Source organism: Myiozetetes cayanensis, unplaced genomic scaffold (assembly GCF_022539395.1).
Source record: "Myiozetetes cayanensis isolate MyiCay16 unplaced genomic scaffold, myiCay2020 scf21, whole genome shotgun sequence".
NCBI classification, from domain to species: Eukaryota; Metazoa; Chordata; class Aves; order Passeriformes; family Tyrannidae; genus Myiozetetes; species Myiozetetes cayanensis.
Window position 1 is genome coordinate 7493687 of NW_026087423.1, and position 24614 is coordinate 7518300.

Genomic DNA, 24614 nt, shown 5'->3' on the forward strand with positions numbered 1-24614 from the left:
GGGACAAAGCAGAGCAGCAACACATGATTCCTGTGTTAAAAATGACAAGTATTGTGCCCAGATGTACCAGAATGAACCGATTGTTTTTGTAAATGTGGTTTTAAATGTTTAGCAACACCCTCAGTAAGAAGAAAGGGAAGTGAAGTGTCTTGAGGGGGTGAGAAGCCAAGAACGTGACGTTTTCCAATGCGTTTTCTGACTGTTTTGGAGATACTCCCCTGGAAAAGAGGAATCCTGGGAGTTCCCCCTCAGCTCCACATCCCAGCTCTGCTATTCCCCACTGGGTTCCAGTTTGAGGGTGTATTTCATAGAATTCTGGAATGGTTTGGGCTGGGAGGGATCTTAAAGCTCATCCAGTTACAACCCCCTGCCTTGGGCAGGGACACCTTCCCTTAGCCCAGGTTTTACAGCTGTAACAGAGCACTTGGCCAGGGCAGGGGTGGCATTCTTAGAGAAAACACCCCAAAGCTCCAGCTGGTCTTTTAACAGGAGCTTCAAAAAATTTAAGTGGTGACAGGATGGGAGCAGAAGCCACCAGGTCTGTGCTTCCTGGCCACCACTTGCCCTTTGGCACCTGCTGAAGGGTCCCAGAACTCCGAGAGCAGGAATTTGCACCCGGATTGCAAAACCAACCCCAGCTCAGTGGGACAGGGGCTGAGCGCAGCTCTCACACACATACAACACCGAGGCAATGCTTCCCACTAAATTCCATCAAATATTAGGCAAAACTAGACATCTTCCCAGAAAAAAAAAAGTGCAGCCCTTCCAGTACCGGCCAGCGGGGTTTTCCCTCTGGAGCAGAGTCTTCCCGTGGCATTCCAGTGGGGACGGGGCCCCCCATCCCAGCCGTGTGAGCACTACGGAGTGGCTGGACACCACCAGGGACACGTTGTGCGTAACTTGTGCGTATCTTACAGCTTGAGTAGTGCACTGGGTCCTACTACAGCTCGGGAATTGCACTGCAAAGTGAGGAGGGAGGAGGAAAAAGCTCCGCAGTCAGTTCAGGCATTGTTGGCTTTTTTCTCGGATTCTTTGTTGGGATCCTGCTTCAGTTTGTAATCAGCCAGGGCGGCCTTGATGGCGTCCTCAGCCAGCACTGCAAAGCAAAAACATGGGATTTTAAGGATCATTAGAAGGCTTTTAGGACAAGAGATGATGGATAAACAAGAGCAGGCAGCAGTGACCATCACTACAGGCAACACGTGTAGGATTTGAGGAGTAGAATCTGAACAGAACCCATATAATGTAAGATTATGGAATATAATTTCAGATAATTCAGAGTGAGAACATTTGTTATCACTCTGCTGAGCTACAGACTCCAGAGTATTAAAGAGATCTGAGAACAACTTAAATTAACCCTGAAATTTGAACACCGAGTTTCTCTTCAGGCCAACCTCATGCAGAAACTATTTGGAAAACATCCCGGATCATCTGTGCTATTCCCAGAGCATCCCCCTGAAATCCCAGGTGTTCACTTACTGGAGCAGTGCAGTTTGACAGGGGGAAGGCAGAGCTCCTTGGCAATATCCGTGTTCTTGATCTTCAGCGCTTCGTCAACCTGGAACACAGGGAGGGTGGTCAGGGGTTCTGACAGGTGTAACACGGGCTGCAAGGGGGTTTGCTAGGAGGGTTTAATGCTCCAGAGCCAACAGAATCCCAAGGGAAGAACATTTCAGCTGCCCAGGGCAGTGAGGATGTTGGAATTAAGGAGTCTGACAGAGTGGGAATGAACCAACACACACCAGTGTCACAGACTGCCACTGCTTGAGCTGCTGATTCTCTACCACAGCACTGAAGTGCATTTGTTGCTGGGAGAAGAACAGGTCTAAACGATCTCAAACCTCTCTGTAATTAAACTTTACTCCAGAACCTGCCATCAGCCTGGTTTTGCTTGTTGCATTAAGACACAAAGTACTTCCCTGGTGGAATCACCACCCCTGGAAGTGTTAAAAAAATGTGGCACCTGGGGACATGGGTCAGTGGTGGACAGGGCAGTGCTGGGGGAATGGCTGGACTCAGTGCTCTTAGGGCTTTTTCCAACCTTAATGATTCTCTAATGATTCCTGAAAAAGGCAACTCTTGCTCTAAGTCAGGGCTGGCAGTCACTGCCTTCTAAGCTCCAGCACAAAGCAGTGCTGGGATTCCCTGGCCAGGGCGATCCGGACAGAGAGCACAGGCGGGTGTGAAGCTGTCCCAGGGCTCCCTCACCGTTTTCCCTTTGACCCACTCGGTGGCCAGCGAGCTGGAGGCGATGGCCGAGCCGCACCCGAACGTTTTGAACCGGGCGTCCACGATCTTGCCGTTCTCGTCCACCTCCACCTGTGAGAACATTTTGGGAACACTTCAGCGCCTGCCCCGGGGCAGCGGGACGGGCCCTGCTCCGGGCACAGGGCAGGATGGCTGTGCGGGAGGGCCACGCTGTGCCCTGCGGGGACACGGGCAGGTTTGTGCCTCACAGCAGCCCCACGTGACCCCCCCGCCAGGTGCCAGAGGGTCCCCAAGGTCACCTGTAGCTTCATGACGTCGCCGCAGGCCGGGGCGCCCACCAGGCCGGTGCCTACGTTCTTGGCGTTGCGGTCGAGGGAGCCGACGTTGCGCGGGTTCTCGTAGTGATCCACCACCTACGAAGGCACAGCGTCACCGAGAGCCACCCAGATTCCCCACCCACACGTCTCTCCACGTGCCCCTCTCGCCCCTCACCTTCTTGTGGTAGCCCAGCGCGGCCGGGGCGGGCCCGGCCCGGGGCCGCAGCAGCGCCGCCCCCGCCGCTCTCAGCGTCGCCATCTTGACTGAGGGGCGGGCGGCGCACGGAGCCCTTTTATAACCTCGGGCGAGGAGGCCACGCCCCGGCCACGCCCCCTCGCCTCAGGCCGCTGAGCGCCCGCGTCTCACCGCGACCACGCGTTCGCCGCGCAGACCGAGCGAGCGCCGGGGGCCGCCCGCGGGAAGGGCCTCGCGCTGCCGCTGAAACGATCAATAAGTAAATAAACGGTGGAAGCGCCGCTTCTGTCGCGACAGACCTTTTATCGCGATATCCGGCGCGCGTGCGAGACGCCACACTCAATATGGCGGCCGAGCCGCGCCGCGCACGCCGCGGACCCTCCCGGAGGCCCCCCTGAGGGCCGCACAGCGGGGTGTCCGCGGCGTTGCCTGCGCCACTCACCGGGATACAAAGGGTCGCGCCGCCGCCCCGCTCGGCGCAGCTCGGTCCCGGCTCACGGCGGAGTGCGGGGCGTGGCGGGCGGCGGGTTCCCGCTCTCCCGCCCGGCTCGGCAGGCGGCGGCGCGGGGCGGCGGGACGGGCTGTGCGGAGGCAGCCGCGGCGGCCGGCACAGCGCGGCGGGCAGCGAGCGGAGCTGCATAAGATGGCGGCGGCGGGAGCTGAGGCGGCGGCCGAGGAGGAGAAGCGGCTGCCGGAGGGAGACCCCGAGTCGGGCGGAGACTCGGATGAGGAGGGGGACTCGGACTCCTCCGGCGATGGCGAGGATGAGGAGAAGGAGAACGAGGCCGAGATCCAGCGGCTGGAGGAGCAGGTGGGCCCGGCGGGCAGCGGGTGTGGCGGGAACGGGGGATAATCCACGACTGTGCCTGTACTTTGGTGCTGGGAAGTGTCAGGACGTGGATTTCCGTGGTCTTTGCGCGTCTCGTCCAACTCGGGGTATTCCGTGGTTTTAAGGCGCGAGTGATTCGAGTCTGAAGTGATAACTGAGCGTTTGGGGTGGTTTTTTTTTGCGAGGAAAGTCAGCGAGTGGAGCCCCAGTGCGCGGTTTGTACTCACTGACAGAGCCCAGCCGCCTGTAGGGTGGCTTTATTGCTTTTGAAGAAATTAAAGCACATTTCTCTCTGTGAGCAGCGACAGGACCAGAGGGAATGTCTGGAGTTGTGTCAGGGGAGGCTCAGGTTGGATCTCAGGAGAAGGTTCTTCCCCCAGAGGGTGGTTGGCACTGAACAGGCTCCCCAGGGCAGTGTCACGGCCCCGAGGCTGCCAGAGCTCCAGGAGAGTTTGGACAGTGCTCTGAGGGACAGGGTGGGATTGTTGGGGTGTCTGTGCAGGACCAGGAGTTGGACAAGGATGCTCTTTTTAGTCCCTTCCAGCTGGATATTCCATGATTTGGCTCTTAAAAAAGACTCTTCGCTCGGGTGCGTTGTGCCGTTGAATCTGCCGTGCTTCTCCTGCACCAGGATTTATGAGCAGTAGCCCTGGGAGCTTAACGCCATGAGCCGAGCACTGAGCTTAACTTAAAGCTCTTTTAAACCTGAAAGTGTTTTTTAAAAATGTCTCTGTGCGACCCGGAAACACCTTACAAACAAAAGCGGAGTCTGTTGCAACTCTGTGGTCTTAGCTCCGCGAATGCACGAGGAGATTATGATTTATTTTATGGTTTCTTCGTGTCCACCACTCAGCAGTGGTTTTAGAATCGATTTTTTTTTTTTATCCGTTTCTTAAGCTGTCCATCAACGCCTTTGACTACAACTGTCACTTGGATCTGATCAAGCTGCTGCGTCAGGAGGGAGAGCTGGTGAAGCTCCGGCGAGCTCGGCAGAAGATGAGCGAGCTCTTCCCCCTCACTGAAGGTACTGAGCACCCTCTGCTCCTGCTACAGCCCCCACGAGGGAAGCTTCACCTGCAGTGACATAACATGCCTGGGCCAGGTTTAAGCACCCTCAGGCAGGGAATGTGACCCAGATCCCGGCAAACTCCACTTTAAAAAGTCTTCGCCCGACTTTAATTTTAAATTCATTATGAGGAGTCATGGAAGTTAAAGTTAACTCTGTCCCTAAAAAAATCTAATAAAACACCAGGTGGATGTAACTTATTAGTTCTGAACATTAGTGATGTGTTCCAAATCGTCTTCCTTTCAGAGATCTGGCTGGACTGGCTGAAGGATGAGATAAAAATGGCTTCGGAGAGCTCTGAGCGAGAGAAGGTCTATGAGCTGTTTGAACGAGCTGTCAAGGATTACATCTGTAAGTCCTTAATAAATGCTGCCAAATGTCTTGTGTTACATCCAGATTTGGCTTTTTTCCTAGAGAAGTCTTTTCCTTGTGTTATAATGCAGAAATTGGATTGACATTTCAAATTAATTTCTAAGATGTTGGTGTGAGGTGATGCAGGGGAAGGATGTGGTGTCTGGTCTCTCTGTGTCTCAGGAGCTGCTGTAGCTTAAAACTTTTGGGATAATACTCTGAATAACTGCAAACTTTGGGTGTTGGGGTGAGGGGAAGATGAAACCTGAGGAAGTGGAGGGTTGGGAACATGGAGTTATATCCGTCACAGAAGCTGTACCCAAAATGTCACATCCATGAAATCAGCTGGTGATCCTTCAGGAAGAAAGGAATGGAGGTGAAGAGCTGAGGAGGTATCCTCTGGATCTTCTGGATTGCACTTGGGGTTTGGAAGGGGGCCCAGATGTGCCATCCAACATCTGTGGGTTGGGCAATCCCCACCTGGGGATCCCTGAAGGGAATTTGGTGGTGGGAGAGGTTCCAGGCAGCCAGTGCTGTTCCCCAACCTCCTCCTCACCTTCAAGGCTCAGCTGCTTAAGGAGATGCTGACCAGGCAAGTTCAGGAGTCTGGAAAGAGAAGAAGGAGCTACTTTAGTCTGAATTGTTCAGGAATGTGGCAGCTTTGTGGTCCCAGCTCTGCACAGGTGCTCAGGAAAAGTGAATTTGCTCTTAAGGGGTCTTGGTTCACCCCTGGTGTGGTTTGTGTAGCAGAGGTGACAGGCAAGGTCAGTGAAACCACAAGAATTACTCCTTTCAAAAGGAAACTGCGCTGCTGCTGCTGAACCTACAGCATAAATTCAATATTTTAACTTTACTATATTGGATAAACAAAAAGAAAATAAAGAGAACTGTCAGGTGTTGGTCTATTTATTTGCAGCAAATGAGGTGTCTGGGAAACAGAGTTGCCTGGTTTCATTATTTTTGAGGAGATCAGGTCATCTGTTTGCCCTCACTTTGTTTAGGTCCTGAAATCTGGTTGGAATACGCCCAGTATTCCATTGGAGGCATCGGCCAGGAAGGAGGGATCGAGAAGGTGCGGTCGATCTTCGAGAGGGCACTGACTGCAGTGGGGCTGCACGTCACCAAGGGCACAGCTCTGTGGGAAGCATACAGGGAATTCGAGAATGCCATCCTGGAAACAGCACAGGTGAGGCCATTCCCCAGGGCTCTCATCCCAGACAAGCTGTGGAGCAGCTCCTGTGGAGCAGCTCGGACTGTCTCTGCTGAGGAAAAGGGCCTTTTCAGCTCTGAAAACTGGCCCTTTGCTCTGGGAAAACCGTTCTGTGGATTTGGTTGATAAATTAGTGGATTTGTGCTTAAATAAAATCATCAAATCTCAAATCCAGGAGCAAAGTTTCCCTCTGCTGAGAACAGCTTTACATTGAGGAGCTCCATTATCAGGCAATATTCTTGCCTGTGACTATTTCTGCACAGAGTCAGTCTTGTTTAAGTTTCTAGACTGTTCTCTACTTCAGCTTTTAACTCATTCCTTATTCCACACTGTTTGTGCCATGTGGATGAGGGTGTTTTATCCCTGGAGAGTACAGTTTGACATCTGCAAAAGGTGCTTTTATGGGATGGCCAGAATGTGAATATTTCTTTTTATTTTTACAGTTTGCTACGTAAGAGATGGAAGTTAAAGATGTCCCTGCTCGTGGTGGGGTGGGAGCTATTTAATCTTAAAGGTCCTTTTCTACCCAGTCCTCTGAAATGCCCTAACAAAAGGGTAACAGGAGAATGCCCTTTCATTCCCAAACACAATCAAAGCTGCAAGTTCCAGATCACCCCTCCACACCCCAGGGATTTACTGAGACCTCTTTGGTGGTTTGTGAAGCAGCACAGTTACGTGCTGTTCCTTGTTCTCCCTCATCATTTCCCTGCGCCTGTGTCAGCTTTCAGTCAGGAATGCTTTTCCCATTCATCCAGTGGAGTCATCTCCAAGTTTTAGCTTTCCCAGCAGTGAAACGCGAGCTGGCCGTGCGTGTCCTTCAGGGATCGTGTGCTCACTTGGATCTCGGCTCCCCCAGCTCATAAACAATCCCCCATCGTGTCCATCCGCTTGGAGCTGATCGAATTCCCTCCTTTTGTTGGTAGCCAGCCCCTGGCAGCGTTCCATCCCCGGAGCAGCAGCAGGTGCTGTGCAGCCAGCTCGAGAAGATCCACACGCTGTTCCGGCGCCAGCTGGGGATCCCACTGCTGGGTAAGAACCGGAGCACCTGGAGGGAGGGAGGGAAGAGCTGGGATACCCTGATCCAGCTGGGATACCCTGATCCAGCCATCAGGCACCAGAGTTCTTTTGGTAGAGCCACACAAGCTGCAGCTGGGATTCTTGTGCTCCCTTTAATCAATGCCATTTGCCTTGTGAGCGAGGCACAGATCCCTCTGGATCAGGAATATTCTTAGTTATTGACACCTGTGTTATCTCGTTGCTCAGAACTGTTTAAAGTGCAGGTGATGAGCACAAAATGAGACCACCAGAAATGAGGAATTTGCCTCATGAATGAGGCACAAATCCCTTTGGACCAGAAATATTTGTATTTATTGAAACCTGGTGTATCTGGTTGCTCAGAGCATAATTTGAAGCCATTTAAAGTGGAAGTGATGAGCACAAAATGGGACCACTAGAAATGAGGAATTCAGCTGTGATTAGCTGCATAAAAACCTTGGTAGGGAGTATCTCTGACAGGTGGATTGCTGGAATTCTCCCTTCTCTATTTCCTGTTTTAAACTCCTGAGTCCCTTTTCTTGCTGCTTTGCTCACAGGAGAAAGTCAAACGTAGTTCTTTGACTTCATTTCCGTATAGAAAGAATTTGGGTTCTTGTATTTTCTTTAAAGCCATGGGGAAAATTTTGCCCCTCTTGGTTTTCTAATCCCAGATGAGCAGCTTTAATATAACTTGCCCTGAGTTTGTTTATAGGACATTGTATAAGGTAAGGTGTCTGAACCCTTTAAGCATGCAGTAGTGTGATAGATCCTCAAAGGGGATAAATAAGTATTTATTATAAATATTATATAAATAGAAATAGGAATATATGTCAGAACCAAACATAGGTTGCAATCTGATATTTTATTTTTTTTTTAGTCCCATAAGTGCATTATTGATGGGGTTTCATGTCTGTTCTCATAGACATGGAGGCTTCATATGCTGAATATGAGGAGTGGTCAGAAGAGCCAATTCCAGAAACCACAATCAAGAATTACAAAAAAGCTCTACAGCAGCTGGAGAAGTGCAAACCCTACGAAGAGGCACTGGTAATGCTGCTATTTACACCTTTCCTTAAAACTAAGAGTGAATTGCTTTGGGGTGATTTAATTTTTTCCAAATTATTAGTTTTCTAGTCCCAGAGACAGCAGCTGAGGGTTGCTGAGGGACTTGTTGAGCTGTGAGCAATGGGAGGCACAAGAAGCCTCACAACTGGGAATACTGGAAATTAGTGAATCTGTTGAGTGTGTCAGGCCACCCTAAGGTGCACATGAGTGTTCCAGCTGTTTTTTTCCAGCACTGAGGAATCACAGGTAGGGATCTGAGTGGTTTCAGAGCAGAGTGGTGTTCAGAGGTGTATGAAAATCAAAAGCTGCTGATGTTTAGAGGCAAATTTCTCATTTGAAATTTTGCACGAGACCTGCTCTGGGGAGCAGCTGAACTGTTTGAATTGTGTTTTATTTAGGAATTTAATGTTTTGTCTCCCTGTTTGTTTCCCAGCTGGGTGCTGAAACACCAAAGCTGGCAGAATACCAGGCTTACATTGATTTTGAAATGAAAGCAGGTGATCCAGCTCGCATTCAGTTGATCTACGAGAGAGCTTTGGCTGAGAACTGCCTTGTCCCAGATCTCTGGGCACGCTACAACCAGTATTTGGTAAGGAAATGAACCTAAAAATAAGGAAAATGTGTGCAGTTTTATTTTCCTGTTTTGTTTGTTTTTTAATCTCAGTGGCTGACAAACAGCCAGTAAGTTCTACTTCAGTCCTGTCCTTTAGTCTTTAAATCCTCCAGAAACTGATTTTTCTCCTCACCTTTGCTTTCCTCCTGTTTTTAGAGGTGTGTTTATTAATCAGGTGAGCATTTGAACACTTTTTTTTTCTCGAGCTGTGTATTTTCTCTGCAGAATTAAATGTTTTGGGCATCGAGCTCCAGCTATACTGGAGCAAACCCAGCTGTTCAGCCCGTGTTTCCATGGGGTTAGTGCAGTCTGAAACTGATCCTGAGCTCCAGAGGCAGGACAGAAGGTGGCTGGATTAAGGGATCAGGGTGACTCCCTGCAGGAGGCTCATCCGGGCCCAGTTGCTCCATCATCTCTTTATCTTCCCAGCTGGAGACAGCAGGTTGCAGGTGGAACAGCACCTGCATCAATAGGCTGTGTGTGTTCCCTCTTTTATATCCTTTCTTCTCCTCTTAACATTCCAACTGGGAATTTAAAATTTACCATAAACATTGTGTTTCTCTCACTGGCAGAAAACACCTCACTGGTCTGGGGGTTCTGATCTGTGTTGCTCATTTGAAGGTGTTCCCTGGCTTTTTAGGGATATAGAATTTGAAACACCCAGCTCAGCTTTTCAAATACAAAATAAAAGTGTGGGGGTTTTTTTGTTTTGTTTTTTTTTTTTAAAGTGCTGGCTCTTTATAAGCTGGGATTTGGCTCAGATGGTCTCTCTGGCTGACAGGAACTTGAACTCTGTTGTGTGATTCTTCCAGGACCGGCAGCTCAAAGTGAAGGAGTTGGTTTTATCTGCCCACGACCGCGCTGTCAGGAACTGCCCCTGGACAGTTGGGCTGTGGATTAGGTACCTCCTGGCCATGGAGAGGCACAGGGTGGATCACAGCATCATTTCTGGTAAAGAAAGGCCATCTCAGCAAAACTTCTTTACGGTTCTGCCCTCTGAATAACCTGTGGCAAGTGGGACTTGCAGGGTTTGTTTCTGCCTGCTGCAGTCTCAGAGCTGCTGCCACATACAGCAGGTGCTTCTAGGGCTGCTTTTGGTGAGCAGCTGCAGCTCTGAGCAAGCAATGAACAACTTACAATGAACATTCCTGAATTAAACTGGCTTTAAATCCACTTTCCAAACCAATTTGCTGTGTAAAATTTCTTGTCTTTTCCTGGTTTCCCAGAAACCAGTGGTATATGTGTATATATTTTGCTGTCACTGCAGTTTTCTGATTTTGACAGTGGGAAGTAATTGTGTTTGGTTTTCTCCCCTGTTTTTTTTTTCTTTCAGAAATGTTTGAAAAAGCCCTGAATGCAGGTTTTATCCAGGCAACAGACTATGTAGAGATCTGGCAGGCGTATCTGGATTACCTGAGAAGAAGAGTGGATTTTACACAAGGTCTGTATGATAAATGTGGGAATAAATATTGAAACTGTTTCCCGTGTACTTCTCTGAAACAGTGGTATTAATGTTTGTTTTTTGGTTTCTTTTAAATAATAGTATTTTAATCTTTCACAGAAGTTACTTTCTGGCCAGTTAGTGTCTATAAAACACATTAATTTAATAATTGGTTTAAAGTAGCTCCTTGCTGGCAGAGTAGATTGTGCTGTTGCAAAACTGCCCTGCCTTTTATTTTTGATACCTGATGGTTTTTTATTAGGCATGTAGTGAGTTTTACTACTAATAAAGTAATAAATTTAAGTAATAATAGCAATAATAAGAAGTAATAAATTTAATCTCCTCCCACTACCCACTAAAATAATTGTGGGTGTTAACAAAAAGGTTTTAGTGGATGAGAAATTAAAATGAATTATTATTTTAAGATAATTCTTTCTTTTTTTTTTTTCCCCTAAAGACTCAAGTAAAGAGCTGGAGGAGCTTCGCTCTGCCTTTGCACGTGCTGTGGAGTACTTGAAACAAGAAGTAGAAGAGAGTGAGTTAAATCATCCAATATCCTGTTTTCTCTTGTTCAGAATGATTTTCATAAGGCCAGTTCTCCACACAATGTTTAACTTGTCTTCAAGGGTCTTGAACATCTTAAGAAAGCTCCAGATAAGCCTTTCAGTTCCACAGAGAACTTGTTTAATAAACACTTTATTTCCAAGAGCCAAGTACAACAAACAGTCTTTGTTTTTATTCCTAGGATTCAGTGAGAGTGGAGATCCATCCTGCACCATCATGCAGAACTGGGCCAGAGTTGAGGTGAAGTTTCTCTCTCTGTATTTAAATTACTGAACTAGATAAAATTGATTGTTTTAATATTCCAGCCAAGTAGAAAATTCCTTTTCTACTTTGGAATTTTGTCTGGGTTGCTTCAATGAGTAAATGTGCTGGTGCAGTCACTACAAGTGGATGTTTCATTTTCCTTCCTTTGCCACAAGCTCTTAGGAATTGGGATAAATGGTGTTACCTGTCAGATCAGGTGAATCCAGCTTGGATCTCCTGAGCCATTTCCCCTCTTCCTAAACACAAAGCAAGCTCTCAGTCTGGGACAAGAGCTGAAGTGCTCTGCTAGGTACATTCATCAACAACAAAAGGAAAAATTCAGAAGCAACTATCAAGTATTTTTTTATAATGACAAAAAAGAAATGTATGTGGGAGCCAGAACCAAGGCAGATATTTGAGGAGGGCAGGGAAGTATTATTGAGGAGCAGGATTGATCTAAGGATCAGGTGTATCTTCCTAGGTCTGTCTGCATCACCTGTGGTCTTCCCTTGGTTTGGGTGCTGGGATTTAATGGTGTTGAACAAATAATCCTAAATGATATTGGGTGTTTTGGGTGCTCTGTTGCAGGCCCGCCTGTGTAACAACATGCAGAAAGCCAGGGAGCTCTGGGACAACATCATGACTAAAGGAAATGCCAAATATGCAAACATGTGGCTGGAGTACTATAACCTGGAAAGGTAAGAGCTTGGCTGGGGGGCGGAGTTGATTCCCTTTTAATTTCCTCATCCGTGTGAGACACAGCTTAGCTTGGCACGGGTTTGTTCCTTTTGGGTTTGGAGGTTCTTGGAGCGGCTCTGCCGTGTGTTCCAGGAGCGCTACAGCACCAGTGTGAAGTGGGAGCTGCTGGGGAAGGAGGGGGAAGGATTTCATGGATGTAGCAGCTGTGTTGTGGCCCTGCTGTGAGGTTTGGCCCCTGAGTGCCCTCCCCTCCTGCAGAGCCCACGGGGACACCCAGCACTGCAGGAAGGCCCTGCACCGCGCCGTGCAGTGCACCAGCGACTACCCCGAGCACGTCTGCGAGGTGCTGCTCACCCTGGAGAGGATTGAAGGTAATTAATTGGCTCAGAGAAGGTAATTAATTGCCTGCACCTCATCTCGTCTTACCCAGCCTGGTTAATGTGTGATGACACGGTGAATTTTGATCCGGTGTTTTTGTGCTCACTTTCCTTTCACTGCTGTCCTGTACACACACAGCTCTGTCTTCTTTCCTTCTCTTCTGGCCTGACTTGGAGCCTGCTGAAATTACTGGATTTTTCCATGCCCTTTTGGAGTGTCATATTCTAAATGAGGGGTTTCTGCTCTGCTTGGCTTCTGTTTTTTCCTTTGAAGCTACTCGTTCTAGTTAAAATTTTCCTGTGTTAATATTAAGAGCAATTTCCATGAATTCAATCACTCTCAGTTTTCCAGAATTGTGTTTTTGAACTATGAGAGAGCTAAATACGTGACTTTTTAAATTATTTTCACTTTATCCTTCAGGAACACTGGAAGACTGGGATGCAGCTGTTCAAAAAACAGAGAACAGATTAGCTCGAGTTAATGAACAGAGAGCAAAGGTCAGAACTTTGTGAGCTACCAAAGCAGTTTATACACCTCAATTAAGATCATGCTTGTCTGAATGTCAGATTTCTCGTGTTACTTCCCAGCCTGAATTGTCTTAAAGCCCCAGAACTATTGATTTTTGGTTTAAAACTATGGTTAACAACCTCTCTTGATGCTTTTCATCTTTCCCCTTTTGACCCTTGAGTGGATTCAGGAGTGCTGTGCACTCCAGGAAAGCTGGGACAGCGAATAACTGAGATTGTGCTTTAAATGATGTTGCCATTAGTGCTGTGGTTAATGTAGCTCAGGAGAAAACCCTCTGGGTCCAGTGCTCCAGAAAATGCTCTGCAATCTGCAGTCACTGGAAAGAAAAATTAATAAATAAACCTTACCTCTTTGCAGGCTGCTGAGAAAGAAGCTGCTCTGGCAAAGCAGGAGGAGGAGAGAGCTGAGCAACGAAAACAGGCTCGGGCAGAAAAGAAAGCTTCCAAAAAGGCTAAGAAAGCCAGGATTGGAGACAAGCGCAAGGCAGATGATGATGATGATGGGGAATGGGGACAGGAAGAAGGTAAAAATAAAATAAAGTTAAAATCTCAGACCTCTGGCGAGGGGGGTATTGATGTTTCATGTTAGAGGCAGATGAGGAATTGCCATCACTCATGTCTTCAGAGCTGCTGTGCTTTCAGGGCTTCTCTCTCCTGGCTGTGGTATTGAAATGAAAGCAAAGCTAAATGGTTTTTGACCAATAGAAATACCTGTTTTTAAGAATTCTAGAATTTTCTAGGCTTTTCTTATTTTGCAAAAATATTTTTGCTTCATTTTTTTTTAAAGTCATTTTTCTGACTCATCATATGATGCCAAGCCATGTGTGCAAATTGGGTTATTCACTGTTGCAGCAGACTCTGGGAAGTTGATAACAGAAGACTTTAATAGGTTGCAGCCCCTGGGAGCTTTGGGAGCTTTTAGATTTTCTAAAAAAAAAAAAAAAAAAAATTCCCATTAGACAAAGAACATGAATCAGCAACTGTCAGTTGTAACTGACTGACAAAAGGAACAAATATTCCTGTTGCTTTCATCTAAAGCTGTCTTGGTGGAATAATCTGTCGTTATTTGTTATTTAAAACCTTTTTATTTTGTGTCTTTTGTGTAACCACGAATACAGTGACATTTCCAAGCTCCGCAGTGGGAATGGAGGACACATTAGTTTCAACAGTGAATGAAATGAGGTAATTTTTTTCTAATAAAGTTTTTAATTTCATTATTTAGAGCTACCCAGCAAGAGGCACAGGGGAGAGGGTGATGGTGTGCTTCCTGAGGAAGACATGGAAGTGGAGACCGGGCTCTTTGGGAGAAGTGCCCCTGCCAAGCCAGATGGGCCAGCAAACCCCAAGGAAAAGGCCTCGACCAGTCGGAAGGACATCCCCAAAGTGTTCCACGACAGCAGCAAGGATAAAGTCACTGTGTTCGTCAGCAACCTTGCCTACACCATGGCTGAGCCAGAGGCGAAGCTGAGGGAGCTTTTTGGGAGCTGTGGGGAGGTGGCAGAGGTCAGACCAGTGTTCAACAACAAGGGCACCTTCCGGGGCTACTGCTACGTGCAGTTCAAGGAGGAGGAGGCCGCTCTGCAGGCCCTGGGCCTGGATCGCACGGCTGTGGAGGGAAGGCCCATGTTTGTGTCCCCATGTGTGGACAAGAACAAGAACCCAGACTTTAAGGTAAAGTTTTACTGGCTCAGGTTGCACGGTGGGTCTGCAGAGGGGAGCTGGTGGAGAGTGTTGTGTCCAGAGTGCTCACATCCCATGAATTCGTGTTGTGCTACTTTGGAATGGTCAAACAGGTTTTTTGGGGGGCTTTGCATCTTTCCTTACTTTGCCATAAACAAGGACTGGCATCAGTTTATTCAAAGCTTGCAGAAATCTGCTAATTTGGGTAGTTGTGGATCTCTTCCCACTGAGGATATTCCAGGATTATCTGTGACTGTCCTCACTATGAAGGAGACATGGATGTTCAGAAGCATTTACTTGCAAGTCCTCATGGCCAGTCATGGCTTTAAGGTAGTTTTGGATCTCACAGATAATCAAATATTCTGATAACTTTTAGGGGATGTAAGATTGAAATCCTTGGAGTCTCTGACTGGTTTATAACTACCATCCTTTTTGTTTCTGCAGGTTTTCAGGTATAGCACTACCCTGGAGAAACACAAACTGTTTATATCTGGTTTGCCGTTTTCCTGCACTAAGGAAGAGCTGGAAGAGGTGTGTAAAGCACATGGGAATGTGAAAGACATTCGGCTGGTCACCAACAGAGCTGGAAAACCCAAGGTAGGCATCCTTAATGCACTCTTTATTTTCAAGAAATCCTTCAAAAAGAAGCTTGTCATGAAGTTTGGATAGAAAATGTTGGTTTTATTAAGTTGCCAGCGTGGCTCTGCATTAAAACTTGGGGAAATGCTTGGATTTATACAGCCCAGGGTGTCTGTGCTGATAAATAACTAAAGAAGGAAAGTGGAATTTTTTCAAAATACTTCTTAAATGGCACAAGGAAAATGGGATGGAGGGGAAGATGTTTACAGCACTTTCAGTACAGTAAAAGCAGGTATTTGCAAGTCTGCAAAGGATTTGTTTTTAGAGTAACTGAATAGATGGTGTTCACCTGGTGCAACCAATTCCCATCCTCCCTTTCCTCAGTTCCTGGAGGCTTTTGTTCCCCACATCTGCTGCAGTCAGAGATTTGCCAGTGAGAAACGAGCCATCTCTGTCTCACAGGGCTCAGTATTTCCATCCTGGAATAAATGACTCCTTGTTAAATAAGTGATTCTAAACCAGCTGCTGCTCTGCCAGAATTCCACCTGACACCTGGGCCGTGTCTGTGCTGGGCCCTGCTCACAGGTGCCATCCTGGGGATGCTGTGCATGTATTCAATTGGATTTTCTAGCCCTTGGCACCATCTCAGGGGCTGTTCCTGTTTCATACACACCTTGTAATGAGTGCTCTCGTATACCCCAAGTCCTGCCATCCATGCTCTGAGCTCAGTTTGAGCTGGGATTGGGACTAAACCACACATAAATGTGCTTAGGGAATGTTATGTAAAACCTGATGCATTTCCTGTGAAACTGGATAATCTGAAAATGCAGCTTAAGGGCTTGAATGTCATTTGAAAGCATAACAGCAGTGAGAGGTGATGCCTCCCAGCCAGTGTCCCTCATTATATTTCAATATATTTATTTTAATAGGATTTGGGGGTTGTGGTTTTTTTTTTCTTCCACAAATTAGGGCATCATGAATGAGAATGAAGAAATTCAGGTTGTAAAAAGAATTTTTTTTTTAGAAGAATACTGGGACTCTGAGCCACGTTTAGCTTCGCCTTCTGTATGATTTCCTTCCAGTTGACCAAATGACTTGTAAAATACTGGAGATACAGGAGCACCAAAACTAATGCAGGTTATTTCTTTTCCTTGTTTAGGGCCTGGCCTATGTAGAGTATGAAAATGAAGCCCAGGCCTCCCAGGCTGTGCTGAAGATGGATGGTCTGACAGTGAAGGACCACGTGATCAAGGTGATGATCAGCAACCCCCCTCTCCGGAAGCTGCCCGAGGCTGGAAGGGCCTCCACATTCCCAGCACCTCGCCAGGTTTATGGAGCGTAAGTGTGAGGGAGGAGGGGACTGCTGGCACTGCTGGGAAAGGAAATGCTGGGTTTCTTGGACACTAAAACTTAGAAATCTCATCTGGAATATGTACCTTGAGGAGGCTTAGAAAGAGGAGGGAGAGGGACTTTTTATGTAGGCAGCTACTGACAGGACAGGGGGGAATGGTTTCACACTGCCAGAGGGGCAGGGTTAGATGGGATAATAAGAAAGAATTCTTGTCTGTGAGGGTGGTGAGGCCCTGGCACAGGTTGCCCAGGGAAGCTGTGGCTGCTCCATCCTTGGAAGTGTTCAAGGACAGGACTTGGAGCAGCCTGGTTAGTGGAAGGTGTCCCTGCTCATGGCAGGGGGTGGAACTGGATGATCTTCAAGGCCCCTTCCAACCCAAACCATAAAAGGGTTCAGTGAATATGAGAGAATGTTTAAAAGGTGCTGAACCATAAAAAATGTGGTTGTTGGATTGACAAGGAAAAGATTTTTCCTCTTAATCAATAGAAACTGTAGTGATGAGAGTATCAGGCATTGGCCACCCCCTCAGATCCAGTGCTGGCACCTGATTCCCTCTTAACCTCCACATCCTCTCGTTCTGGAGAACCAGCCACTGCTCAGACTGAGCATTCAGGCTGCTCTCCCATCTTTTGGAGTGTTCCTGTGTTGTAGGTGCCCTGTGGATAAACAGAGTTTCAACTCCTGGGGACTGTCAGGCAGTTGTTGTCTGCCAGAACTTGGCTCTGTGTTTCAAAGCCACCCATTGAAAGCTTTGCACTGCTTATTCCTGAAACAAATGACAGGGATAACATTTAAATGAGAGTTCCTCATAATGAACAAAGTCCTTGTTGTTTCCCCAAGTTAAAAGAGTGTGTTTAAACGGGATATTTTTGCCCTCCAGGCGAGGCAAGGGAAGGACACAGCTGTCCATGATGCCCCGAGCGTTGCAGCGTCAGAGCAACCCCGTGGCCAAGGCTGAGAATGGCATGGTCCAGAACTCACCAGCAACTTCATCTGAGCCCCCTGCAGAGCCTAAAAAGATGTCCAATGCTGATTTTGCCAAGATGCTACTGAAAAAGTGAGCAAAAAGTCTGCAATCAGCAGGTCTGGTACAATGTGAAATGCCTTTATGGAAGCCATGTTGTGTCCTTATGCTGGCAAGGAGAGAAAGCCTGTCACAATCATGGAAATACTGTTCTGGACTGCTGCATTCATGGGATCAGTGTAGGATGGCACAAATCCAGGTAGTTTTCCTCTAAAGAGCAAAGAGTTATACTTTTGTTCTGGTAAAATGGCATTCTATGATTCCTCATATTGAGGGTAACGAGGGGGGCAATATTTCCTGTCCAGCTTGGATGCCACGTGGAGTTTTTTTTTTTTGAGTACTTTCCAAAACTTATTTCTCTTTCATTAACGAATGAGATGCGATGTGAGACCCTTGGCAAGCCCCACTGGTCAGCTCAGATTGTGACTGCAGACATTCTCTCTGGCAACAAGCCCGTTTTCCACCCAACCCCACGCACGCAGGGACAGTCATCTCCTTCCATGCAGAGTCCAATGGCAGATGCTCCAACTTCACCACAATGGCCTATTTTAGTATTGGGAGAGTTTCTATACATATGTGTGTATATGTAGATACCCAGATATACATATATATGTATTCAGTTTATGTTCTGTTCCAGTTGACCTGTTTTTTATATGGTGTATTTGTTAAAAAGACATTCAGATGATTATTTTTAAGTGTCATGAGCTAATCTTTAGATCTGGTAGCTTTTGTTTCCCATGAAGTTGTTAGTGCTGTTGCTGAGGACCATATTTTTGGGTTGGTTTTGTTAGCTAGCTCATGTGTCATTTTGCAGGTGGTTTCTGTATGGTTTTGTAAATGTGAAGTGCAAGCTGACGTTTCCTGGTTTATTAAACTCCAAGTTCTCAAAGGTTTTCTATAAATACTGTTGCTTTTGTTTAAATGTGGGTGTTGGAATTGCACTTATCCCCTGGCAGCTGGGTAGTGGTGATGTACCTCACCCTCAGGTGTGCTCAGATAGTGTCACTCATACCTTTAAGCAGCTCATTCCATCTGCTCTGAATATCCTGAAATTAATAATCACCTCAGACTTTCCAAGAATGTGGGGTGATCTTGGATAGAAATATTCCTGCTTGTCAACTCCTGTTCTAGAAGTCACCACACGCAGGGGTGGATGTGAGGGAGACCCCAGTACCAAGTTCACTTGTACCACACAAACACTGCTGCAAATAAACACTATTTTCTGTGCTGATTTCACTTGGCTTTACTTTGAAATGATGAGTCTGGTCATGATGTCACAGGGCTGAGGGAGCCAAGATCTGCACCACGGGCCTTCCTCCTCCACAGCCACTTCATTCGCTGCAGCAAAGTGTTCTGAGAACAACCTATTCCAAACAAAGACTTTAATATTAAAATAGTTTATTAATCTGTTACTAAAATAACATTTCCCCCCACCCCTCCCAGAGCTCTAAAGTGCAGATTTTATTCATACTCGGGTTGCACTACAAAAATAAGCACGTTTTGTAAGGACAGAACACCCTTCCTCAGGTATTGTCTGCTTTTCCTGGCAGCAGTGACCAGAGAACCCCTAGTCTCATCCTGCTTTTTGCTTGTATAAAATGTGTCCTAAGTCCCTGGCAGGTAAGAGAGAGTTAAAAGGGAAGAAAATTAACCCTGGCCTGGGACAGTCTTAACAGCTTTTGTAGAGGAGTTAAGCTTAACAGCACCCTAAACTGGGATTATTAAATGGAATTTCTCTGAATTTGGAGGTGATGGGATCAATGCTGCTGTCACACACCTGGCAGGTGGGGGGAGGGAGCTATTCTGGGGGTGCTTCTGCCTTAAGAAAAAACACAAAGTGATTCTTTGAACTGCTCAGCAGTTTCCAGGTACTGCACCAACTGCTACTGCAGCAGAGAGAGGCCTCGAGTGATTCTTGCCCCATTTATTGCAGTAATAATGTGACTTAATGATTAATTGTGAAAGCTCCCTGATGTAGGCTAAAGAAACTGAAGGCTTTGGCAAATTTTCTACACACATTCTCACTGAACTGGCACAGCTGCTGTCTCCTGGTTCTGTCTAACAACCTTTTCTGCCCACAGCTTTGCAGGCACAAGCTCCTTTAGACCTGGGACTGAAATGTCTGAGGACAGTTGTGCTTTCCCAGGGCTCCTGCTCACTGAGGTGAGGCCTGGGAGCACCAGGGAATCCTTCCCCCTGCAGTAAGTCAGAGCTTTTCTCCTCCTGTTCCACTCCCACCACCTGTAATCCTACACCAAATCCTTCCCACTTGTACAGAACTGGCCCCAGGAAAGGCAGCTGAAAGTAAACGTGTGAAGTGCTACAGAAATGGGAGGGGAGAGGTGGCTTTGAAGTGGAGTTCAGCCTCTTTCCTGCTCAGTACCTGTGTGACTGACAGGAAAGGGTCTGATGGACACAGCTGGGAGGGTGCTGCTCCTCCAGGGATGCATTTTGGGGTGGTTTTGACCAACAGGGACGAGGTAACACGAAAGTAACTCAGTTTAGACTTTGCCAAGCAGCTCCTTGCCAAGGTCAGACATTGCAGTAACTGCCTGGGTGAAGGGTTGTGATTGAAGCAGCTCCTCAAAGTTTAACTTTAAGGAGAAATTAAATCCTAGTTCCTCTTTTTGAGCCTGTCTGCCACCTCTCCCCACCTCCTTCCAGTAGCACAAGCAACTTCCTAGTGCACAGTCGACATCAACAGGTCTCGTTCCATCTCGGCGTAACGTATATAAATAAATTATATTAATTTAATCCAATGTAAGACACTTTAAATAAAGGAAATGCTAAAGAGTGACACCTCCTGTCCAGTTATTCCCAGCAGGAACACTGAGTGGCTTGGAGTTCTGCTCTACCGTGGGGTTCACCAGCTCCTGAGCGTCAAGTCTTGACGGGGATGGTCTGTTTGCAGCCGGCAGTGGTTCCCCCCGCCTCTGGCAGGCCCACGGAGTACTCGGTGGTGGCGATGAGCAGCATGTCCAGGGTGGTCTCGGTGCACTTGGCGATGAAGCGGATGAAGGGCCTCACGTCGCCCTCGTTGGCCACCTCCAGGACGTGGTAGTACTCGGCGCGCTGCTCCTTGCGGATGGTGATGGGCGGGTACCCCGCCTGCATCAGGATCAGGTTCATCAGCAGCCGCGAGGTCCGCCCGTTGCCGTCCACGAAGGGGTGGATGTAAACCAGCTTGTAGTGGGCCAGGGCAGCGAACTCCACGGGGTGCAGCCCCATGGCGTCCTCTGAGTTCATCCACTGCACCAGCTCCCGCATCTGCTTCTCCACGTCGCGCGGGTGGGGCGGGATGTGGTGCCCCACGAAGACCTGCGTGGTGCGGAACCGCCCGGCCTCCACGGGGTCGGCGTAGCCCAGCACGCGCCGGTGGATCTCCAGGATGTCGGCGATGGTGACGGAGCCGATGCGCGACACCAGCGTGGTGTTGACGTACTTGAGGGCCGCGTGCATCCCGATCACCTCGTTCTGCTCCACCAGGCTCTTCCCCGGCACCGCGTACCTGGTCTCGATGATGTGCCGGATCTCGGAGAGCGTCAGCGTGTTCCCCTCGATGGCCACCGTGTGGTAGATGTGGTGGTAGTAGGACTCCTCCATGACGCGGCGCAGGGCGGAGTTGCCCTTGGGGATGGCCATCACCTTCCTCACCTTGCTGTCGATGATGCTGAAGTACCTCTGGTCGATCTCCTCCACCAGCGGCAGCGTCCGGCCCCGGTTGCTCAGGGCCTTCTCGTTGTGGGGGGAGATGGTCAGTGCCTTGGAGTACAGGTAGTCGGCCTGGAGGATGTCCTTCTCCTCTTCGGAAAAGATCCCGAACTCGTTCAGGGCGTCCACGTAATCTGGGTCCATTTTGAGGGCGTACAGGAAGAGCTTGTGGGCCTTCTCCCGCTTCCCCTGGCGCTTCATCTCCAAGGCTTGGTTCAGAGCTGCCCTGGCTTCCAACTTCACCTCTGGAATGCAACAAAAATGGTTAGAGAGCAGGGTGGGGGGTTGGCCTGAAAGTGATCTGGACTGCATGATCCTTGTGGGTCCCTTCCAACTCAGGACCTTCCATGATTCTATGACCATCACTCTTCACTGATCTAAAAGTTAAAAACCAGTCTCTAAGAACTAGAACAGAACTTGTGTTCCAGCCTTTGCCAGGCTACAATCACAGAGGTTTGTGCCACGTCTCCAGGCTGAGCACGAGGCAGCAGAGCCATTCCTGGCAGGAAGTGTGGTGAGGCAGGACCTGGGAGCAGCTGGCTCAAGGTGGCCAAAGCTGTGTAGCCATTCCAGCCAAACTCACTCTGGCCACCAAACTGCTTCATGTGGGAGGACACAATGTCTCAAATACGTCCTCTTGGCATTGTTTTAGGTGAAATTCTAACACTAATGTTGTTGTGTTGGCTGCTACCAGCACTTCTGTTTGTTTACTGAACTATCCAACATTTTCCCAGCAGTAAGAGCTTTAATACAAACAAAGATAAAGTGCTGGAATCGTAATTCCTTTGAGTGTTTTCCAAATTAACATCCTGGCTGATAAAGGCCATGACTGCAGCCTCTTGTTGCCTGAAAGGCTGTTCCATGCCAGCCAGGATTTCAGGATTAATGCTGTATATCAAAACACCTCTCTGTGTTCTGGTTACCTCCACAGGGCTTACTAGTACTGAAAACACGAGGAAAAACCTCAGAGAGACAGAGGGGCGAGGAGGGAACGCTGGCACAGGGCCCTGGAATGCAGTCATGGAGCTGCTGAGGGCCTGCTCCACCTCGAGGGCATTTCCAGCTGGTGTTCACTGCAGGTGGCAGTGAGAGCTCCTTCCCATCATGGGCTGGTGTCACTCCCATCGTGGGCTCCAGGAGAACACCAGGTAGGGGATGAGATCTCCAGGTTGGGGTTTTTTACACAACAATTCACAGAATAGCTGGGGGGAAGGGACCTCTGGAGATCACCCAGTCCAACCCCCCTGCCAAGGCAGGGTCCCCTGGAGCGGGTGACACAGGGACGTGTCCAGGTGGGTTTGGAATGTCTCCAGAGAGGGAGACTCCACAGCATCCCTGGGCAGCTGTTCCAGGGCTCTGCCACCCTCCAGGGAAAGATGTTCTCGTGTCGAGGTGAAACCTGAGTTTTAGTTTGTGGCCACTGCTCTTTGCCCTGTCACTGGCACCACTGAACAGGGGCTGGCACCATCCTGTGACACCCCTTGGGTGTCAGATACTTGTATGGATTGATGGAATTGCCTCTCAGTCCTCTCTTCTCCAGGTTAACCAGGCCCAGCTCCCCCAGTCTCTCCTCCTCACTGAGATGCTCCAATCCCTCATCTCTGGGCACTCCAGCAGCTCCTTTGTCTCCCTTGTACTGAGGGGCTCCTCTGTCCCCCTGCACCCCTCAGGACGCCCTTACCTGGGGAGGCTTTTCCCTTGAGCACCAGCAGCTCCAGCCCCTGGGAGGTGACGCTCAGCTCCGTGCTCTGTCCCGCGATCCCGGGCATTCCCGAGGGGCCCAGCTTGCTCCTCAGGAAGGCGATCCCCCTGAGCAGGGCGTGGCACTGGTTCTCCACGGCAGCGAGGGGGAGCAGCAGCATCACCAGGGAGCTGAGCAGCAGCACCAGCACGGCCGCCCAGCGCACCCGCACCCACAGGGTCACCCACTGCAGCTCCGGCTCCGTCGCCATCGCCACGAGGTTCATCCTGCCTCCAGCACGGCCGCCGGGAGCATCCCACCTTCCCACCGCTCCCACCTGGGAACACACACACACACGCGGCTTCAGCCATCGGGAAGGGTTGCTGTGAGCACTCGTGCTCGGGGCTTGTCACAGTTATGGGGGTGGCAGGGTTGGTTGTCCCAGGAATTCCCCCCAGCCCTTTTCCTGCCGCGCCCCCGGCACATCGGGGCAGTTCCCAGAGTCCATGTGGAATGCTCCTCGCGTTACTGTGACAGCACCAGCACGGGGGTGCCCGGGAGCAGGGTGGGCTCTGCAGGGATCAAGGAGCTTCCCCCAGACCCCCTCGGCCCCCAAGCCAGAGGCTTCAGCCTCTGGCTTGGAGGCCGAGGGGTCTGGGGAAGGCTCTCCTTCCACCGACCCCCATGTCCCCCTGTTCCCCTCCAGCACCGCTCCCACCCCCGGGGCTCCCTCCCTATCCTGAAGCCCCCTCATCCCCGGCTCCCCTAAGCCCGGGACTCCCAACCCTCTCCGATCCCACCCGGCACCTCAGCCCTCCCCCGTCCGGCGTCCCTGCCCGGTCCCTTCAGGTTCCCCGCGGGTCCTCCCTGCCCGGGACGCTGGTCCTGCCCCGTCCCCCTCCCTCCGGTGCCCGGGGGTCTCCCCCTGTCCCCCCTGTCCCCCCTCACCTCCGCCGCCCCCGCCGCGCCCGCTCCCGGCTACAGCGGCCCCGCCCACACAAGCCCCGCCCCCGCGCCCTTCCATTGGCTGCGCCGCCCTCTCTCTCCCTTCCCATTGGCTCCCGCGGCGGACGCTCCTCCCCTCTCCTTCCTGCAGCGTCTTCCGGGTGGCGCCGCACCCCGGGCGCGGGAGAGGCTCGTGGAGGGCGGCGACTGGCGGGAGCGCACGTCAATCATAGGCAGGACAGCCAATAAGAAGGGAGGATAGGGAGAGGGCGGGGCTTTCGCCATATAGGGCAAGGCGTCCCTGTTGCTACGCGACGGCCGCGTGGGGGGGCGCTGGTTGTTCCCGTGTTGGTTTCCATGGAAAAACGCCTTTTTTTCTGCTGGATACAGAGTTGTCGTCACCCATTCCAGGCCTTTCTGGCAAAAATACTCCTTAAGTGTGACCTCAAGAGTGTCAGTAGCACCGTAACTTGGCGCTCCGCACCCGCTGGAGACCAGGAACAGGGAGAGGCTGGAGACCGGGAATGCGGAGAGATTGGACAAAAGCTGAAGGAAAAGAGAATATTTTAAGGAATTAACTGGTAACTCCCCAGGATTTTGGCATCGAGCGAGGTAATAAGGCAGTTTTCTACCAGATGCTCACACAGCAGATCATCCCCAGCAGAGAGAAATTTATTTGTCAGAAATAAATTGGGGCAATTTGAACTGTATTTCAGAGGAGGCTGAGGGGAGACTCATCGGAGTCTGCAGCTTCTTAGGGACAGGGTGGGACTGTTGGGGTGTCCTGGGCAGGGTCAGGAGTTGGACTGGATAATCCCTGTGGGTCCCTTCCCACTCAGGATATTCCATGATTCCGTCAAACCAAACCATTCAGAGGATGCTGTTTCCATGACCTCTTTGC

At 49.5% G+C, this 24614-nt stretch overlaps 4 protein-coding genes across 4 annotated transcripts in view; 2 read left to right on the plus strand and 2 right to left on the minus strand.

Moving 5' to 3' along the window:
* Positions 1-24614, plus strand: part of CMKLR1 (chemerin chemokine-like receptor 1) — a 91401-nt gene that overhangs the window by 37095 nt on the left and 29692 nt on the right. The gene's annotated exons all lie outside the window — the stretch shown is intronic.
* On the minus strand, positions 696-2814 carry ISCU (iron-sulfur cluster assembly enzyme). The gene is made up of 5 exons (XM_050318622.1): positions 2701-2814; positions 2508-2621; positions 2209-2319; positions 1480-1558; positions 696-1096 (listed from the first exon to the last, which is right to left on the minus strand). Exons 1-5 carry the CDS (start codon positions 2782-2784, stop codon positions 1002-1004), a joined length of 483 nt encoding a protein of 160 aa, XP_050174579.1. The 5' UTR covers positions 2785-2814; the 3' UTR covers positions 696-1001.
* On the plus strand, positions 3350-18612 carry SART3 (spliceosome associated factor 3, U4/U6 recycling protein). Its single transcript, XM_050318600.1, has 19 exons — positions 3350-3532; positions 4448-4574; positions 4863-4967; positions 5969-6153; positions 7101-7206; positions 8135-8259; positions 8711-8866; positions 9703-9841; positions 10224-10331; positions 10789-10866; positions 11077-11135; positions 11727-11836; positions 12096-12208; positions 12636-12712; positions 13101-13266; positions 13965-14413; positions 14867-15019; positions 16161-16339; positions 17233-18612. The coding sequence occupies exons 1-19, from the start codon at positions 3365-3367 to the stop codon at positions 17411-17413; spliced, it is 2784 nt and encodes a 927-aa protein (XP_050174557.1). The 5' UTR covers positions 3350-3364; the 3' UTR covers positions 17414-18612.
* FICD (FIC domain protein adenylyltransferase) lies at positions 18758-23317 on the minus strand. The gene is made up of 2 exons (XM_050318608.1): positions 22769-23317; positions 18758-21332 (listed from the first exon to the last, which is right to left on the minus strand). The coding sequence occupies exons 1-2, from the start codon at positions 23052-23054 to the stop codon at positions 20257-20259; spliced, it is 1362 nt and encodes a 453-aa protein (XP_050174565.1). The 5' UTR covers positions 23055-23317; the 3' UTR covers positions 18758-20256.